The sequence below is a fragment of the Lepidothrix coronata genome, unplaced genomic scaffold (assembly GCF_001604755.1).
Source record: "Lepidothrix coronata isolate B3197 unplaced genomic scaffold, Lepidothrix_coronata-1.0 Scaffold109, whole genome shotgun sequence".
NCBI lineage: Eukaryota > Metazoa > Chordata > Aves > Passeriformes > Pipridae > Lepidothrix > Lepidothrix coronata.
Genome location: NW_016690289.1, coordinates 2616253 through 2637156, shown reverse-complemented (window position 1 = coordinate 2637156; position 20904 = coordinate 2616253). Strand labels below are relative to the sequence as shown.

The 20904-nt window shown below is 36.8% G+C and overlaps 1 protein-coding gene across 4 annotated transcripts in view; it reads left to right on the top strand.

Annotated features, from left to right (window-relative positions):
- Positions 1–16091, top strand: part of MTRR (5-methyltetrahydrofolate-homocysteine methyltransferase reductase) — a 30602-nt gene extending 14511 nt beyond the window's left edge. For all 4 annotated transcript variants that reach the window (XM_017824118.1, XM_017824117.1, XM_017824115.1 and 1 more), the window contains 10 exons: positions 379–501; positions 2108–2261; positions 5758–5846; positions 7406–7586; positions 9115–9157; positions 9597–9783; positions 11841–11959; positions 13456–13548; positions 13636–13815; positions 14757–16091. In XM_017824118.1, the coding sequence (XP_017679607.1) occupies positions 379–501; positions 2108–2261; positions 5758–5846; positions 7406–7586; positions 9115–9157; positions 9597–9783; positions 11841–11959; positions 13456–13548; positions 13636–13815; positions 14757–14901 (1314 nt within the window). In that variant the 3' untranslated portion in view covers positions 14902–16091. The remainder of the gene's footprint in view (positions 1–378; positions 502–2107; positions 2262–5757; positions 5847–7405; positions 7587–9114; positions 9158–9596; positions 9784–11840; positions 11960–13455; positions 13549–13635; positions 13816–14756) is intronic.
- The last annotated feature ends 4813 nt before the right edge of the window (positions 16092–20904 follow it).

Sequence of the window (20904 nt, the reverse complement as noted above, 5' to 3'; positions counted from 1 at the left end):
CTTGTAATCCTTTAATTAGGCAGGAGTTTTCTGGGGTTTAACATAAATGCCATTCTCTAATTGGCTATTTTCAGGGCAGCTTGTGAAAAATGAAACAGCTAGCTGCATTTGATAATAAAGTAGACCCATTAGACTGTTCAAGCCTACTGACTTTTTATAATTGAATATATGTATGTTGCTGCTTAGATGCAATTTCTAAAAATGTAGAGCAAAACACTATGAATACAGAAGATTCGTGTTTTTCCTCATCGTTTTGAGTTGTTTTCCAAGACTGTTTAAAAAAAAAACCTGTATCAATACTAATTCCTGTATGTCATACTAAGCTGTCATTCAGCTGATTTGCATTTTTAGTGTAAGTTTTTGTATCTTCTTTTTCAGAATCCACATCTGTCCTCACTTATCTCGGAGGAAACAACCTTTGAAGTGCCAGTTACAAAAGCAGTTCAGCTCACTAGAGAAGATGCAATAAAAACCGCTTTGCTCTTAGAACTCGATATTTCAGTAAGTTAGTGATGGCTTTTTCTTTAGTGGGTGAAAATAAAGGGTGGAAAGCATGTGTGTTATATATAATAACTGGAGGGGAAAATTATTTATTTGACTGTTTAAAAAAAAAATAATTCCCTGTACAATAAAATGTTAGCTTACACTGATCTATTTTGTAAATGGGAAGTTTGATTTATTCACTGAAAAATAGGACTTCCTGGAAGTCAAAACAGAAATAAGGTGTCAAATTAATTTCTTTGTTGTTCCGTGGATATTGTACTGACTGAAATAGCATTTTGAAGGGAATTTGCAGTGGAGATAGGTGATCAGGGAGTGTTGAAAATGAATAATCTTTCAGTTTATAAGTATACAACTTGAAGAATATTCAGAAACTGTAGTAAATTATGACTGTTCCTTGTGATGGATAATCTACACAAGTAGTAATTTGACTGGTATTATAGGAATTGTTAGCTCTTGAGCACTGTTTCTACCTCTGGCATTGATTTTCTCTGACTTGTTAGCATGCTGCTCAAACTGTCAACCTCAGTTACCCTCAGTTAAAAAACTGGTTTAGTTTATTTAATGAAGATCATACTTTATATACTGGTTTGAAGATTAAAAGCAGGCAGGTCGATATTACTTTATAAGAAATCTTTAAAAGGAAAGTATGTTGCTTTTGAGTGGTTTCCCAAATTTGTAGAATATTGCTTTTGGGATAGTCTGATTTTTGGCAGTAACTTTTAATGGATTCTCTTCACCTAATCTGTATCAATATATGTGGGACATCTTTGAATTCCAGTTATAAATAGAGTCTGTTAAGTTTTGAGCAACTGATTATCTAAGCAACAGACTTTTTTGCCTATATTTGTATGTGTACATACATTCTGTCATCAGCACCCACTGGAAATGTAAGCATTTTTTTGCCTTTTTCACCTAACACCTTAACAGTCTGTGTGTGCAGGTCACCTCACCTGATGCACAAGGGAAACATAATGATGCAAGGATAATTCTGTACATTCCTTTAACAGGCAGAAGCTTGAGTAGGGTTTCAGCACTTGCACATGAGAATCTCAGACAACTAAGTAGAATCTAGGTCTTAAGACCTTAAGATTTGAATTTTCACTGTACTCATATCTTGCTATTTTTCTTTTTACTCCAGAAAATAAAAGCAGCTGGGGCAATTGCAGTCACAGTTCATCAAATAGTTTAACCAGCAAATTTTCTTTTAGTGATAATTTATCTCTATAAAAAGTTGCATTAATTATGAGGACTTCATTTCTCTGGTCTTCTCAAACCAGAAAACAGGATACATCAGTAATTAATGATCTGGGATGATTATATAACACATCCTCTTAATACGTATTTATTTTTCTTCTGCTTAGGCTGCTCAGCACTTCTCATTAAAGAGCATCCAAATATTTAAACCAGATAAGGAAAGATTTTTCTAATTAGTAAGGTTAAGCCTGGAAAGAAAACATGACTATTTCATTTCTGATGCACTCCAAAGAGTGAAGTGTTAGTACAGAGTAAAAAATCTTAATGAGAGTGCAATAGTAGGAAGACTGTTGTTAGGAATGGGGATGCTGTTAGCATTTAATAGAAAGGATTTCTTGTTTTAAAACAGGATACAGTCTTTGACTACCAACCTGGAGATGCCTTCTGTGTAATATGTCCCAACAATGCCAACGAGGTGGAAGAGCTTCTTCACATCTTGGGACTTTCTGAAAAAGGAGATGACTTCGTTTGCGTAAAGGTTAAGCAGGGCACTAGAAAGAAAGGTATGGCGTGATGCACTGATGCACTGATCCTGTCATGGACCAGGACTCCTTTCTGTGTTCGTAGTGGCTAGTATGCGTAGTTTCAAACATTTTTACTTTTAGTGTTGGAACACAGCTGTCATTTCATGGAGGCATGTTGGAAATCACAGCGATGTGTTCAAAAAAGAGAGGATACATAAGCATGCTGCTGCTGGTTTTACTATAGCTGAGTTAGCTACTGACTGGGAACTTCAGCCTGAAATTGGCATGCATCCATCCTATTCTTGCTCTGTGCTCCTTTACGTTTACGGATGAGGCTTTAATCACATAACCTTACAGTCCCCCACTTGAAAGTAAAATCTCCTTGCACAGTGCTTCATATCAATCTGTTTTGCATCCTAAGAGGGCCGCACTCCTGAAGTAGAAACATTAGTGTTGTTGAAAGGTCCCTTTTAAGGGGCTGTTAAGTCCATGTGATCTGTTCCGCTGAGTCTTATGATCCCATGCTTGAGTGGCTGCAGGTTGAAGGTATGCCTGTGGACCTGTGCGAATTACTCCATTCTTGCACTGCAGTTGGTGTCTTAATGGTGCTGCTGAGTTGTGCCTTTATTTCCACAGGATGGGGTAGGGCTCTTTGTTGTTCTGGTCTGTATGTAAATCAGTTCTCATGGTGTGATTCCCTTTGTCGTTAAGGGCAACACAAGCTGTCCATTAAGTATGAGATGTAAATAGGCCCATTTCTTGGAATTCACAAATAACACAAGTAATTTCTTAATGAGGTGAGTTCGTGTGACAGGCCGTGTTGGAACATATCATATGGGATATCCAGATGCAGCTGATCTTATCCTTGACCCCCGTGACAATAACTAACCTCTGCTGGGCAGGGTCACAAGTTAGATTTGGTGCAGGGCCAGTGTCAGTTTTAGCCTGGTCCCTGCACTGGGAATAAGCCCTGCGTCTGCAGGGCTGGTCTAGCTGTTATCCAGCCCCACTGTGATAAACCCCTTCCCCTGGCACCTCCCTCTTGGGGAACCCCCATCATCCTTGTTCCTCTGGAACATACACCCTCCAAACACACTGGCTTCCCTCCCTGCTCCCACCAAAGGTCCTAGAAAGGTCTTGGCTTTTTAACAATCTGCATTTGGATCAGGATTGGTCCTGAGCACTCTCAAGCTCAAGGCAGTGTCACCCCATCCAGGGCCTAACAACTGTGCACAGACAAGCAGCCACAGACTGGGTGGTGTGGGGGATTTCTCAGGTATGCTGCTTCTGCTGTTTACACTGTTTACAGATTTTACAGAATCAAGCACATTAACAAAGGAAGTAATTAAAAAGGAGGGATATAGCAAAGGAGGAGTTAATGGAGACCAAAAAGCATCAGATTTTCGTAGGAAGGTGGGCTTAAAATTTTTTTCCTCCTAAAGGCCAGTAGGTTTTTCTGTGCAAATCAGCTCTTCAAATCAGAGCCCTGCTAAAAACTGCATAAACCACAACTCTCTCTGTAAGGTAAAGACAGTGTCAATAGCATGTTTAAAGTGAAGGTCTCCTTGAATAGGCACGGAGAGGTATTCTCTCCTTCTTGCCTATAGTAGTTTCCTTTTTTCTGCTGCACAGCTGTTGCAGGAAGGATGTAAAGCTGCCCTAACAGGGCACTTTGAGTTCATCAGTGTCAGAGCAGTTTCCATGTGGAACTGAGTCCATATAGCCAAGTGAGCATACCTTAGCCTCTTGATTATTCTCGTATACAAAAAAACCTGTCCTTCCAAGGCAAAGTTGGTAAAATAATTGAGTGAAACTTGGAATATCAGTGCTCTCATCCTATGTGTAAACCCAGATAATTATATCTCTGGCTGCCTAATGTAGCACTAATCAGGGAAAAAAGGTGAAATTGTGTTGTTTATGCAACATTTTTCTGTATCTTATATGTAAAATGGCATGCCTGTTTGTGAATCTTAATGGATGATAATGGAAAGGAAGATCATAACACTGGATTGCAGCACAGAAAATCGAAGTTCTTGGTTCTGCTCTTGAGTCTTCCGTGTGACCCAGAGCAATTCATTCTTTGCTACTGTGCTGATGAACAGAGACTCGTTAAGTTGCTATAACTTAATTACTTGTTGCTACCAATCTGATCCAAAGAATTCAGCTGTTCCTAGCAATTTTCCAGAGTTCTTTTCTTTTTGAGATGGTTGTCCTTCAATTTTATTCACATTTGGGAGGAATTTGTAATAGTTACTACAAACTAAATGAAGAGAGCTGAAAAACGTGGGAGAAGAGCTTGAACAGCATGCTGTGCCTCTGTTGCATCTTTAAGATTTACTAGGCATGCCTCTGAATTTTGTTTACCACCTCTCTATGTTCAGTCTGTCTGATGAAGTAGATGAGATAAGTTGAGAGGAAAAAACAGAAATTATTTGAAGTTTGGTACAAAGTCTGTTGTTTAAATACTGGATTTCTTTAGTTGTTTTTTTTATTTTGTGTATCAGCATCCTAGGAAGAGGATGAATTACATCTTGTAACATGCTGTCAGCGTGTTCAAGAAAAGGAATTGTATACAAATATGAAAACAGACACTTCTTTCCTGCATTATATTTATGCCAATCCTCTTCCAAAAGTAAATTTTGTTCTTTGTATCAGGAGTTCAGTCAAGTAATGCTGTAACAAAGAGGTAATTTAGCAAGGTTATAGTTGTGTTCTTGGAGCAAAAATTCTGTAGTATTAAAGGGCTCTTGAGCATGAAAAAAAAGTGTAGAACAATCAGTAGCTAACTGTCAAGAGTAACATGTGAGTTGGGTCTATAAGAAAGCAATTTGGGAGCTACAGAGCTTATTAATTAAAGGGGGTTTTTGTCACATAAATGCTCTTATATTGCTTTTGGAGTTAACTTGGAATAGCTGTGTTAGCATGACACGCAATGAGGCTGATAAGCCTGGCTGACACCATGAAGGGATAAATGGAATGTCACTGTACCTCCTTCCCAGAAATGGAACCTGTAGAGAGCAGAGGAGGGATTATTTGCTTGTACAGAAACCCTTTGGATATGCTGAGCCTCAAGCTCCAGTGTGGCATTGGCTGGGTACACCTTTGAATGGCTAATTAGAAAGCTTCAACATGTTTTGGTTTTCAGGAGTGCTTATTGATGGAGGGGGAAAAATGTAGATGTTCCTTTTCTGGTAGGTATTCCACTGAATTTCTTCAAGGTGGAAAATAGAAACAAAGCCTGGAGTGGTTTAGCAATGAAATTTAATTGAACACCCTGTAGTATTCTCCTCTTTTTGTTTTCTGCTTTGCTAACTAGTTTTGACTTTTCATTGGAACACTGTCATTGATGCTTCATTAGAACACTGTCTTGTTCTTTAGCTTATAATTTCCACCAAGCAGCTGGGGCTTAAACATACAGAATGAAATGCAGTTTAGCTCTCATATTTTTTGAAGAAATAAGCACTCTGTGATTCCATTTTTTAATATTAATAGATGCACATTTTGCTTTGTTTTTTTTTTCCTCCCACTGAACTAGGAGCATCTCGTCCACAGCACATCCCTGAAAGAAGCACTCTGAAATTCATTCTAACCTGGTGTCTGGAAATAAGAGCAGTTCCCAAAAAGGTGTTTATATGTTTGTTCTTTTAAAGAGAAATTCTTAGTAATTTTATGCTTTATGGGCTCTTACAGATCTGTCCTTGCTTTGCTTCATGTGTGGTTACTATGTTTCTTGATGAATAAGAATTATCAGTTTTTATGCTGCTGTTTGTACTTTACTCTGAGTCACTTCTGGTGCTTTTCTGGCAAACATTCCTGTTCTGCAGTACCTTGATTCATAACTGGTCTGGAAGTAAGTAGAAAAGTATTAGATAATTTGGTGCCAGATAACTGGAAGGCTGACAGAACCTGGCCCCTTAGTCGGTTTAGAGAAATCATTCTTCTAATCAGAGGGAGCCATATCTGTCAAGTTCTGTCACTAAGAAGACACATACTGCTATATGGAAATATAATAGTGTCCTTTAAATTATTTTAAAGCTTTTCTTTAGCATTTCAGTAACCTAGCAGAATTCAAAGAAAGATTTTTGCTTGTGTAGTATTTGTTCTCACAACATGTAAATATTATTTTCCTTTCATTCTGTGCATGTAAAAACTGAAAGCTTGCAACTGGAAAAGCAAGTGTATTTTTGGTGTTGTCAAAACACATTTTAAAGATAACTTTGTATGAAAGATGAAGCTAAACAGTTGTGTTTGTTGGGTCTCTGAGGGAAATCAGTTTTTAGAAGGACCTTTTTATTCCATTTAGTGGATTTTGCAGCAGAAGAGAATCTTCCAGTTGTTTCAGCCTTTCCAAACCTCATTTAACAGTTCTGAAAATTTGTCTCAACAATGAGAGTAGGCAGAGAGTGTTGGCTGGGGAATATGGCCAAAGCCAGTTTTGCTGTATTAACTGTTCAGCCTAAAATGTACTTTACGTAACTCCATTCTCAAAACTTTTGTCTGGAAGCTCAGTGGTTGAGTGCACTCACATTACTTTCCAAGTATTTTTTTGTGTAGAACGTGTCATCTGATTGCATTTGGTGTTTTGGATCACTTTTCTTTTATGCACTGTGTCTATTTCTACCTTTCTTTTTGGGAAAAAAACTTGTAACTATTTACATCTGATTTTTGCTTTATGTTTTAATGCTCAATTCAATTTTCTTTTAAGGAAAGTTTGCAGTACCATTGCGACACTTACATGACTCATTAAATACCGTGCTTTATTTATAGTTATACCTCTTCTAAGACTTTTTATTTTTTGTTTCCTGGCTTTTGTAACTTAGCAAGTCGTGTTGTGTCTTAATTTAATTTGTGTTATGGAGCTGCCCAACTGAAGTGTAAATATGGGAATTAAGAAGGCCTTTCATAAATTTGGAATTTTTTAGGGAATGGCTTGTGCCTGTTTGTCTCTACCCTGCTCAGGCTAAGTAGGATTTTCTGCTAACTTGTCCCAGACTTTAGAAGAGCAGTCAAAAAAAAAAAAGGTAAATTTTTGATAGTAGGTGAAAGTGTGTGTTAGGAAATAAAATGTATTATCCATTAACCTGCTTCCTCTCCCCAGGAAACTCAAGTTTTTCCCAGTTTTGTGACCCTTTTCCCAAAAGGACAAGTTTTTTTACTCTTCCCTCTTATTTTTTTCCCTACAGGCATTTTTGCGAGCTCTTGTAGAATGTACCAGTGATGCAGGAGAAAAACGGAGGCTTCAAGAGCTTTGCAGCAGACAAGGAGCCTCTGATTACATGCGCTTTATTAGAGATTCTAATGTTTGCTTCCTGGATTTACTTTATGCTTTTCCAAGCTGCAGGCCTTCACTTAACCTGTTAATTGGTAACTGACTGATTTAGATTTAATTAGATTTTGTTTCTGAAAATGCATCAGGCTAAATGTTCAATTTCCCAAGAAAGTGGAACAGTTCAGTTAACTGCTTTAAGAATATTATGCTTTCTATAGTGATCAAGCTGAAACTGTTGTTGGGGAACACAGTTCTCTTCTACAGTTTGTAGCCTTTGACCTTTATTCTGCAAACACTTGGGTTCATACCTATGCTTTAATTGACTCTGGATTAATCCTGTACATAAAAAACAAGCATAAGGTGCCTGTGGGATTAGGGTCTTTACAGGTTAGTCTATCAACTGCTTACAGTTAAAAAAGACATGTTTTTACAACTCCTGATTTCTCTGCCTACATGTTCTTTTCTTGCACTTTTTCCTGTTAAAACAGAATGGTTTTCCCAGTATATTTGTATTTACATAATGTCTAACACAGTCACTGGGTTCCTGATGTAAAACATTGCAGGAATGAGACTCCCAACTGTAACCATCTCATATACATCTGAAAATACTGGCAGTCATTTTCCAAATTGAAATTCAGAATTTCTTAATGTGCTTCATAATATGAATCAAAGAAATTGCTTTTTGTGTTCTTGCAGTCTTTTCCACACCTACCCCAAATTTCTCCTTCTTTGTACACTGTGGGGATTTCAAAAAGTAAATACAAGCTCTGTTTCACTTTGTACAAATATACAAATATTCACAGTGAAAGCAAATACACTTAGCTTTTCAAAGGTGATATGGAACGTGCTGTAGCAACTTAACTGAATAAAAGGAAATCTTGAAAGTTTTTGAAATGTGTTTCCCAAGGGAAGTAATGTGCTGACTGGTTTAGCATCTTCTTTAAGTGATTTCACTGTACTAGCTTTTCTTAACTGCCTAGCAACTATCATATGTAGCAGAGCATCTTTAAAATATGCCAGGGTATCCATGTACTGGGAAAAAGGGTAGTTCTGTTTATATACATACGTATGTTGATATAAATGGGTGTGTGAGGTATATAGTGGGTTTCCTGCTGAAAAAATGCTCAGTAAACTGTATCTGTTGTTTTTTAGCTGAGCTTTCAAAACTTCACATAGATACTTGCAGTGGTTTGAAATTGAACTGGCACATCTGCTTCTAGGACATTATATATAGGAAGCTTTCAGTCAAGCAATTCCTGTTGTGAGAGCTTTTGAGCTTATAGATGAAAGGTGGGGAAAATTAAATTTCAGGCTTCACCGTACCCACTAGCTACTGGCATCTCTTTTATGCACCTTACAGTTGTTTTTAATTGACCAAGAATCCCATAAAATAACTGTTGGAGCTTCATTGTATAGGATCTCTAATTAATGTTCTGCAAAGTCTAAACCCATTTAAAATAGAGTTCAAGTCTTAATAGCTTATTTCTGAACCACAAACACTGAATGTTAATAGAGCAAAATTACAGTTAAATTAAAATATCTTATATTCTGATGTATTGTGAACACTCATGATATTTTCATTGGAGGGAATCAAATAAGTGATGCTTTTTTTTTTCCCTACAGAACATCTTCCAAAATTACAAGCCAGGTCCTATTCAGTGTCAAGGTAATGAAATATTCAAATTATGTCTAGTCAGTTTATTTAGATATTCTTTTTTTCTCGTATGTGTTTGTGTACATTATAATCTAGAGACGAGAGGAATGAAGGATGAAACAAAGTAATTGTGACCCTACTGCAAAAAACCATAATGTTTGACTATTTCAAACAACATTGTTTTGAATATATGTCAAGGCTTTGGTAAAGTTCTCAAGGACAAGCTCACTCACACATGGATCTAGTAGGAATTTGGATTCCCTTCTGTAGACACTGGCCTCTGAGTCCAACCTTAAGACATCTTCTAGCTATATATAGATATTATGCAGTTAGCTGAACACTGAGAATCTTGATTCAGTTGAAGTGGCTTGGGCTGCAGATGGACCTGCTGCAAGATTGTACAGCTGACTCTCAGGCTTTGGTTTGTTTTTTAATATTTTTGTCTTCGCAGTTCAAACTTATATCAGCCAGGAAAGCTGTGCTTTGTATTTAATATTGTGGAGTTCCCTGCCTGTCCTGCTAGAGCAGTCTCACGGAAAGGAGTGTGTACAGGGTGGCTTGCTGAATTAGTTGCACCTCTACTGCACCCCAATAAAAACACTTTGGATACAAAAGGAGAAAGCTTTTCAACTGAAAAGGTATGAATATTAAATCAAAACTCATTAATTGTTAAATTAATGCATTTTTGAAACAACTGCAGGTTTCTTTGTTCGCTGCTGTGACATAATGCAGATGTTTTGGCAGGATACACCTTAATTTTGAAGTTCTGCCCTGCTTTTAAGTTTACCTTCCCCTCTGTACCATGTTTAGAACTTCATTGCCAAGTACTAAACTTAAATTTTACTTATCTGTGCATAATTGAGTTGGGAAACTTCCCATTTCTGAAAGGACAGAGTTGTTTTCCACCCCATGGCAGTTCTAAGCACATATTGGAGGATGTTTTCATGGACTAAACTACAACTGTGCAATTAAATGGTTATGACTGCTTGTATTGTAAGAGAGAGGCACATGGATTGCAGATATATGTGGAATAACAATACAGAATAGATGACTGTGATCTTATGCAAAAATACCGTAGATTAATTGAATACACTTCGCAATATAAATGTGTTTACCATTTGCACTCTGTTTTAGAAGAATGACCAGTTTGGAATTACTAATAGGGAAAATAGTTCTTAACTCAAGTGTGGTTTGAAGTATATACATAAATACTGTTCCCCACCAACAAGCATTATACTATTTTTTTATCATCGCGAAACCAGGAAAATAATCCTGTTTAACTTTGTTGTATCTGTAGTCATAGAATCATAGAATCAGCCGGGTTGGAAGGGAGCTCTGAGATCATCAAGGCCAACCCTTGATCCACTACCACCATGGTTACTAGACCATGGCACTAAGTGCCACATCCAGTCTCATCTTAAAAACCTCCAGGGATGGAGAATCCACCACTTCCCTGGGCAGCCCATTCCAATGTCTGATTACCCTCTCTGTAAAGAATTTCTTCCTAATATCCAACCTAAATCTCCCCTGGCAGAGCTTAAGACCATGCCCTCTTGTCTTACTGATAGTTGCCTGGGAGAAGAGACCAACCTCCACCTGGCTAAAACCTCCTTTCAGGGAGTTGTAGACAGTGATGAGGTCTCCCCTGAGCCTCCTCTTCTCCAGGCTGAACAACCCCAGCTCTCTCAGCCGCTCCTCGCAGGACTTGTGCTCGAGTCCCTTCAGCAGCCTCGTTGCTCTTCTCTGGACCTGCTCCAGCACCTCAATATCTGAATTAGAGTATAAGAAATAAGTAGTCCTAAACCACTCAGGTTTACAGAGCAAAGTTAAAATAACTTGGTCTTGTGCCTCACTTCTTCCTTAAACTTGAAAGTAAATTCAAATCGTTTCATAATTAATGTGCAATATAAATTGGATGTTTGCTTGTGACTTTAATCGATGATGAAGCTCTGCTATGGCTGCTGCTGAGTCTTGAATAATCTTTTAAAGAATTAAAAATAGTCCTCTCTTGTTTTCTGTACATCATGTTAGCCATGTCTCATAGGATAGTTGTGGAGCTCTAAAAAATTATATTTAGGCTTCCTTTCAGACACAAATCTGAAGAGCTGAATTACAGTTTATCAGTGGAATTATATAAAACATTTTCCAAGATCTCTGAGTTGTTATCTGCCTCCCCTTACCCATATGCATTTTTGGAGATCATGTAAAAGTTTTATGAAAATTAAGAAAGCAAGCTCAGTATCAGTAGGCTTCAATTCACTATAAACAAATCCTAACCTCCAGTGGACTATTTTTAGATGCCTACAACTCAAAAAATTGAGTTGCTTTTAATAACAGTAAACTAGCTTTAATTCCCTTTGAGTACCAACACCAAACTTTCTATGAATTTTGTAGCAGTATTCCTCAAATTCGTGGTTCAGTCAACTTCCGTATTTATGTGGTTTTCTTCAGTTTTCCTCCAGATGGATTAATAGCTTTTGTAAATATGGTGTGAGATTTTTTTTTTCCCTTAAACTTGTGTGAGCTTTTATTCTAAATGTCTATATAACCTTAAAGAGAAACTCTGAAACTCAGGATTTGAAAGAGTATGTGGATATATACAGTATGGCAATATCCTGAAGGTTCAGAAAAATGTCATGGTGTTTTCACTGCTTAAGAAAATTCTTCAGTTATATTTTATCTAATTTCATTTTAGATATCTATTTTTCCTCGTCCAAACAATACTTTCCACTTACCTGCAGACCCATCTGTCCCATTCATGATGGTTGGTCCAGGAACAGGAATTTCACCGTTCATTGGTTTCCTACAACACAGGTATGTACCAAGTTGTTGCCTGGAAACCAGTCTTTTTCTGTTGAGGAAAAATACAACCTCAAGTTTTGAGTACAAATGCAGTTAATATTTTCTTTTTTTTTTCCTCCTTTTTGTAATGGTAGAATGCTGATTATAAACAGTCTTACTAAATTTAAAAAAGCATTGCTTGTGTACTTATTTGTTTTTTAAATGAGTAAAACTTACAAACTTTTGTCTGACTGTATTTAATGTCTGTAGTAGATATATGAGGAATTGAGTGAATTGTCGAAAGAGTCATAAGAAATTAAATCCTTTATCTGTGTGTTGCTGGTGGAAGTCCTGCAAATGAAATAGAACTGTTGATTTGCTTAAGTTTGGTATTCCAAATCCATTTTCTTCAGAAGAGGCACATATATTAAGAGTCTTGGCATGATGGATGTCACGTTTTCTCCCACATTCCATTATTTCTGTGTGTTTTACATTTCGGTGTTTTAAGATGAGGAACTTGGCATGTAAACCACCAACTTGGCGGTAATCTTGGGGTTTTGGAGTTCATGTTTGAGGGAAGGTAGATCCCTTATTTTCTCCCTCCAGCTTCAGCAGCGTAATTTTGCAAGACGAAGAGATCTTTGTTTAAAAAGTGACAGCACATCACCAAGAATATGCAAAAACATGATCATTCTGAGGAATTAAAGAACAGGAAGAGTGGACTATTTGGGAATGGTTCTAAGTTTTATAGATAACCAACACATATAATTTCTAGATGACTCATTAGTTCCAGTAAGATAATGGAGTTTCTTGGGTCCTGTAACAATTGTTTTTAAAACATTTATTTGAGAGAAAAGTGAAGTTTTGACTTGATGTTTCTAACTCCATGCTTCTGCCTTTACCAAATCATTATATACCATCCTTGCTCCTTAATTTAAATTCCTAAATATTCCTTTATCTCTCAGAAGTATTTTGCCTTTTATTATAAGGTTAAATGAAATCTGTCTCTCAAAATTCAAGTGGAAAATTGCAGCTAAAACTCCTTTAAAGTAATACTTTCAGCATTATTTAAAGAAAATGAAATAACTTTTCTGATGATGTGATAGTTAATAGGTTCTTATTCATAAAATCTGGCAGATTTCTACAGCTAAATGGAAAGCATGTTAAAATTGCTGAGTTTTCTCAGGTGGTTTTACAGGGCTTCCAATGAAGGATGAAAGGAAGTGATCTTATTCAACAGTCAGAATTGTTTTGTGAGATGTTTGGATGTGTCAGTCTTGACCATTCCAATATGAAACTGTTGACAAAAAAAGTAACAATTTTGAAGTTGATTGATTTTTGAACTGGTCCAAAAGTGAGTAGTCAAGAAAATCAAATAAGAAGGGTTTGACTTTGATTTACCGTAAGTCGTTTCACATTTCTGCCAATCCAGAGTTTTTTTGAAGTACTACTTTAAATGAGAATTGGGTTATAGATGTTTTAGATTCTGCACTTGATAAAACAGGATTGGATTTTTTTTGTCTGTTTAGGCAGAGGCTCAGAGAACAACATACAGACTGGGAATTTGGAGAGACATGGCTGTTTTTTGGTTGTCGGCATCAGGATCGAGACTATTTGTTCAAGCAAGTTCACTATTTAACATTCATTTTGTATTCATGAGGGAATGCTTATCTCTGAGCCATTGCTAACAGGTTTTTATTACCTTTCAGAGATGAGCTGAGATGTTTTCTTGAAAATGGCACATTAACTCATCTTAAGGTTTGTTTCTCAAGAGACTCTTCAACTGCAGAAGTAGCTCCACCTAAATATGTGCAAGACATCATTAGGCTTTATGCCAAGGAAGTTGCCAGAGTCCTGCTGGAAGAGAAAGGTTACTTCTATGTATGTGGGTGAGTAGAGTGGAAATGGACTGTCTCTGAAAGAGAGCAGCATTAGCAGAAGTTTGAGGCTTTAGAAAAACGTAGAGCTGTCTGAAAGAAAGGATGAATGTGATGCTGAAAGAGCCTTCCTGGAAAGCTAGAGTTTCATCCATATGTCCATTCTTGTCCAATATAGTCTTGAAAGTATAGCTTGTAATGACACAGTTCCACTGATTATATTATTTTCCTTTTTTTTTTTTTAGTTTTAAGTTATAGGGGTTTTCAAGCTAATAGATTTCTCTTTAGAAAATGAGATATATGAATGCATGTGATGAGAAACTGCTTAGCTGTGAGATAGTAGTAGCCTTCTGCTGTGTTTCAGGTTTGGGTGCTCCAGAATGCTAAAGCTCTGTAATAGTTATATATTGTACAGTGGGAAATTTTATTTGGATGCTTACTTACCTGGGGGTTCAAGATTTTTAGAAAGTTTGTTGGTAAATGTGCAAACTGTTTGAATATAGGGCCCAATCTCAATATATATATATTGATATAAATGTCAGCTATTTATATTAGAAATAGCATTAGTAATAAGTGAGGGGTTTGGTAGCTTTTTTTGTTTTTCTTTTTTAATATTGGAACCACACAGTGATATAATAATAAAAAATACTTCAGCGGGTCCAATTCTTCCTAAAAAATACCAGTTATTCTGTGCCAGCTCAAGTAGGGTTGTAAGCTTTTTTACTTACAAATTACAGAGTGCTGAAAACTTTGTAATGTTTGATTGAGAGAAACCCTCGTTACTGTCAATGCTCAACTACGTGAAAACTCAGTAAGAATCTTACTGTACAATATAAAAGCTATATTTTTGTTTAGATTTTTTTTTAATGCTGCTTTTCCAATACTGTCCTGCCTCTGAAGCTATTGATAAATGGAAAAATACACATTTTCCTCCTCTAATATTTATTTTTCAGAGATAAGAAGCACATGGCTGATGGTGTAAGCGATGCTGTAGTAGAAATTTTGAGCATGGAAATGGAAGCTGACAGATTGGAAGCAATGAAAATCCTGGCCATGCTTCGAGAAGAAAAACGCTATTTACAGGATGTGTGGAGCTAAATATTTAGCTTTTCCTATGCCTTTGTAACACAGAATACTTCTTTTCACACATGTGCTTTTGACTAAAAGTTATTGTCAGAAGTGCTATCAGTAGTTACACAAATGTTAACTTTCTCTATTGACCTTTAAACAGAAACATGAAACCTTTTAAATGACAGCAAACCAGGCTGGCCTTTGGAGTGTCTGAGGTTTTAGAGATGTTACATAATGGACTGTCTCAGTGCCTTGATTCTCTCATTTTAAGATTAGTTTAATGTATAAATTAAAAACTTCTGCACTTGTACAAGCATAATTATATGTTGACATTACATCATGTATCTTTTCCTATAATGTACACATAATGAAGCTACAGAGTAAATATGTTACACAGTGATCTGTGTGTTATCAAATACATTACTTACTTGCCAAGATTTATTTGAATACTTCCTAGATGCTTCCTGAGACTACTTATATTTTTTCAGCTCGCACAATGGCAGTGACTGCCAAAAGGTTACTGAAGAATTTCAGCTCCAAAATTCTCTTTAATACTTAGCTTTTTCATGACATCATTACTTTGTGTCTCAAAGTTTGCCACACTCTGTGCTATTATTATTAGATTTTCCTGCATAATTATTTTGAAATTGTTTTCATTCCTGTCTCTAAAATGTTTGTGGTTTAATTTATGAGCAAACTCAACCAGTTGGGCTGAATTTGGTTGCTTAATAAATAGTTTCTCAGATTACTAAACTAATTTTGTTAAATTGAAGACATAGTAAAATACAGTATTTTGAAAGGAGTTGTCCATGTGACAATCCACTGCCAAATTAATTTGTTGAAAGCATATTTTTCAAGTGTCTGCTCTTTCTAACAAGGGACATTTAGTGTACAAATAGGTGGAAGAGTAAAAGTGTAAGTTATTCATGGTTCTTTTCAGATCTCTCCTCTTCCCTCTGCTTTTTCTAACTTCTAAATATCCATGTTGTCTTCTCAGTTCCCTGTCATCCTTAAAGGATAAAAACAAAGTATGAGAGAATATTTTAGACAAATCATTTTTTCCTGGGGAAAGTTGTTGTTTTGTTTTGATTTACACATAGTCAGAACCACATCACTTACTCCAAGTCTTGTGGTTGTCTAGTGATTATTAGTTAATTGGTCAACTTGTGTGCTGTGCTTGTTGAATCTGGTTGACATATAAGCCTTGTTGTATTTTTTTTTGCTCCTGGGGAATGTGTAGTGTTTTGCTGTCTCTTTGGTTCCTTTGGAAGTTAAGCTTCAAGGCCACAGTTTTTGGCTTAACAGCATTCCAGTTTTACTCTGTGACCAGAAGTGGAGAATAACTGTACTAGTAAAGAGGAAATCAGTCTTACCCGTGGTGTAATTAGAAATCCTTCTCATAAGTCTCTTCCTTTCTGTCTTTGGTGCTTCTGTTATTCTATCTGAGAGCCTAATGTAAAGAAGGAAATGAAGAGAGCCTTGAGCTTTTGTCTTTCCTAGTTCTGTGCTGCTAATTATCTCACAGATCCGTCTTTCTCATGCATTTCCTCAATAATTGCACTGTCACAGAAAATCTAGTTCCTTTCCAAAAATGCAGGGGTATTTTTTTAGTAATACGTTTGAGTAACTTTTTTTAGTGAAATGGAAAAGCTAAGCCTCAGACCTTGTGGGAAGCAGTAGGTCCCACTGTGCTCTACACAAATTCTGTCATGGGGCTGGTGTGTTAGAGGTGCCAGCAATGTGGGGGTGAGGGTGGGTGGGACACCTGTGTTGGTGTGGGGCTGTCAGTGGGTATCAAACTGTATTCAGTGAAAAAAAACCCTTACTTCTGCTTATTAGGTGTTCTTCAGTTTCCTGCTTGTTTTCTTTGCCATCATTTGTATTGCTGCAGAGAGCAGGAGATGGATAAAATGCTCAAGTTAGTGACAGCAGTGCAGGTTTTATGTGGAGTCTTCCATTAACTATTGGCTTACTGTACTATTAGTTATTGTATTGTATTTTGTACTCCAAAAATGCTAACTTTTTTGAAACCGTCCCTGAATGTTATGCAAATTCTTCTCCAGCAGTTATATTTTATGTCACCTAATAGCAATTACTGTTGCTATACAAAGATGTGCTGTCGCATAAACCATATGGATAGTATACACTGTATGTTTTATCTAAATGTTATCCTGTAGCCTTATTAAAACTGCTCCCCAGATGACAGTATTTCTGTGCTGTTGAGGATAGAAATATTTTGCTAGGTTCCATGCTTGGCTAAAGTAGTGTCCATGGTGGATGACATGTAGGACATACCTGTACCTGAAGACTCTGAGCTTTTTAAGACCTTGGTCAGCATCAAGCCATAAATAATTTTAAATGTTTCTGACTCACAAATCTCTCATTTGAATGGACAGATTCAGCTGCAGCTGTACGTAGTGCAAAATTCCACATAAGAAACCATATCTATTCAGTCCATTATTCTGTAGCTGATTTTTTGAAAGGAAGAATATAAGAACACTTATAGCGAGCAGATATGAAATGACCTGCCTGAAACTCAACTTTGAGCTTTTCAGTTCCCATGAAGTCGTGCTTGCAACTATTATTTTCTGTAATGTAAAAAACTATGTTCTCATTTTATATTCATGCATTTAGCAGTTTGGTATGTTGATGGCTTTGCACAACCAATTTATTAGGGTCTCAGTCTCACTGGATATCCTTTGTATAAAAGGGACTTTTTTTTTCTGAGTAGCTTTGTGATTTGTCATCTCAACCTGACAGCTTCAAATTTTTCCCTGCTCTTCAAATGGAAACTTTATTACTCCTTCTGTGGATCCATTTCACTCCAGTTATGCATCATCTGAATTGGGAAGATCAAAACTGAATCCAGTAGTCTAATTGCAGACATGACAGTGATTATATAATAAAAAACAGAATATTTTTAATATTATTTTATATTTTTTTCTGGATTGTAGGTTGTCTTGGAAAAATAAAAATGGGAGAATCACTGCATACCTGCTAGTGGTTATAGGAAGAATATTACATGGCTGAAATGGCCCTGGTCAGTTATGGTGAATTGAGAAATGAATCTGAATGGTATGAGCAATTGATTTGGATCTTAAAATTGAGCTAGTTGATACAATGGTTTAATGTAAGACCTGTAGACTATTTTAATGAATCTTAGAGTCTGCTTTCCAGTTGCAGAAAATGTGTAAATATAAAAAGCTGCTCAGTATTATTAAAGTTGCCTAGCATAAAGAAATCAAAATGCTTTTAAATTGATGGCAGAAACAGTATATCAATTTGTTTAGTCTCGAAACCCTACTCAAATATATTTCATATTGAAAGAATCATAGTTTTATACAAATGCAAATTACAGTCTTGAAAAGTTGATTCAGCACCACTGCAAATTACATTCACTTTCATTAGCATTTGAATAAATGCTTTGCTTGTGGTGGAAAAGGTTTGTCGCGTTGACAAAGCACTCCAAGCCAATTGTGCTTATTAAAAAAGAAGAGGTCCTGCTGTTGGTTTGAAAACAGCAGTTTTGTAAGGCTCCATCAGTCAGAAGTATTTATTTCTAAGCTGCTTTTAACTGTATTGCTTGGATGATTGATTGGTTTTCCTTATTTTTTTTTTAATGCTTTTTATTGTAACTTGCTAGAAGATCAATAGGGCTACTTCCAGTACTTTCTCCTCAATGTTTTCAGTTTTTAAGGTGTTGTGAGAAAACGGTGTCAGTTGCCCTTGATTTATGAACATCACCAAACCAAAGCAGAATTAATGCTGTGACTACTCAGCATTTTTAGGTGGAGGCAGATGTTGAAACAGGCACTTGTGTGTACATCTGTACATTCCATGTGTCTGTAAAAACTCCTTGTTTCCAGTTAAATGCCGGCTCCCTGATTGTGGTTCTTACAGACCACTGCTTCTTGAGATTAAGATAGTACAGCACTCTCTTTCTTTTGGTGGGAACAGATTCTTCTAGAATAAGCCACTCTTTATGTCACTGGCACTCCTTTTTGTTTTCTGTAAGGATGAAAAAGGAGCAGTATATGAGCTATCAAAACTGCAGTCAACAGCTTGTGGCTCTCAGAAGACACTGTTTTAAGGGCAGAATCCCTTTTTCATGTTACAGTTCCTACACATGCTGGAAGGGGGTGGCATTGGTGCCAATAGAAGCCCCAGAAGCACAGCTTGACAGTGGTAAATGTTTACATTTTCCTTACCTAAGAACAGCTGGAGCAAACACAAATAGGAGAGGGAGAAAGGAATCCTGTAACATTTTTAAAATAAATTATTGGATGCCCAAGAATTTCACACAAGTTGATTTTTAAAACATCTGTTCCTATGAGAAGCAGAATGCTCTGATACTTTAAGTTACTGTTGAAAAACTCCCCCCCAAAAAGCTAATTCCTAAGTAGAAATGGCTGTATTTATCTGCCAATGGGCAAGTTTCTTAAGGTCTTACAGCTTTGCACACAGAGAGTATTGCATTTTGAGCTAAATGGAAACATTTGTTATGTTTGTAAAACTTCCTACGGAAGTCCGTTCAGAACTCATAGGCAATGGGGATAATAATTCTTTCAGCAGTAGCTGTTCTACTACTTTTTTTTTAATGGGTTGTGTAAAACATCTTTGTTTTTTTCATGCAGATGCATGTATATATCTTAATCTAAATATAGGTAGATTGATTGGTATAGATATACATGCACTGCCAAGATCTCCATGTAGTTTCTGTCTTTGCTCCACAGATATAACATATTTTGAAATATCTGTCTGCATAACTGTGTCCTTCAGTTTACACAGCTGTATTTTACTATTAAAATATATGTAGACCTTTATTCAGAAAGTGTCAAATTAACACTTCCAAGAAAAAAAAAATAGCTGCTGGGTATTCTATTCATTTATTGCTATCAGAAGAATATAGGATTTTCCTTTTTCATTTTGCAGAGAGAAAGAAATGCATGAATGTACAAATGGTAAATAAAAAGGAGGGCATAAATCTGTAAACTGCTGTACAGATATATTTATTTCTGTCATTCATCGTTTCTTACAGTGCCTGTAGCATGCTAGGGGCTTTCAAACACATGAAGAAACACAACTGATCTAGTTCATATTAATCTCACTAAGTGTAAAGGGTTTTGTAGAGTTGCATATTACAAACTGACATTGCTGTCAAAATACAATGAGAAGGGAATGAGAGAAACTGTGTATTTTTTGAATTGGTTATTATCCAGTGTTTCTATGCATGTATTCAGTGTGTAGAGTGTGAGTCCACTCTAGATTATCTCTGAAAGGTCATGACAACCAGGAGAGGTTCCTGAGGGCTGGAGGAAAGCAAATGTCACTTCAAGATGGATCAGAAGGAAGATCTGAGTAACTACAGTCTGGTCAGCTTTGTGCCTTGATCCCTGCAAACCATTTCTGAGGGTAATTTGGTGATCTAAATTAGTCATCATGGATAATGAGGAAGTAGTGACTGACCAATGTGGTAGCCTTTCAAAATAGGAAAACTGGCTTTCTGAATCAGGGGAGAGGAATGGATATCATTTGATCTCAGTTGCAGTGAGGCTTTTAACACTGTCTTACTGATGAAATAGGGACTAAAGAAGTAACAGTGGGCTGGATTGAAAACTGGCTGAACTGCTGGTCTCCAGTTGTGATTAGCTCAGCTGGATGCCAGTCACTAATGTTGTGCCCCAGGGGACAATATTGGATCCAGTCCTGTTTAACATCATCATTAATGACCTGGACAATAGGGCAAAGTGCAGGTTCAGCACTTTGGCAAATGATTCAGAACAGGGGGTGCAAATGATTCAGAACAGGGGGTGCAGTAATGGTTGATAGATAAGATGAGTGTGCTGCCCTTTTGGGGGCCCTGACAGTCTGGAGCACAGAGCCAACAGGAATCTCACTTGCAAGTGACCTTTGCAAGTGGTTGTCTCCAGCTTGACTGCTAGCACCTCTCTGATACGGAGTATAGTTTCACCCAGATAGAAAGATTCTGAATTGAGCTTCAGCGAATAAAAAGATATTCTCCAAGGAGAA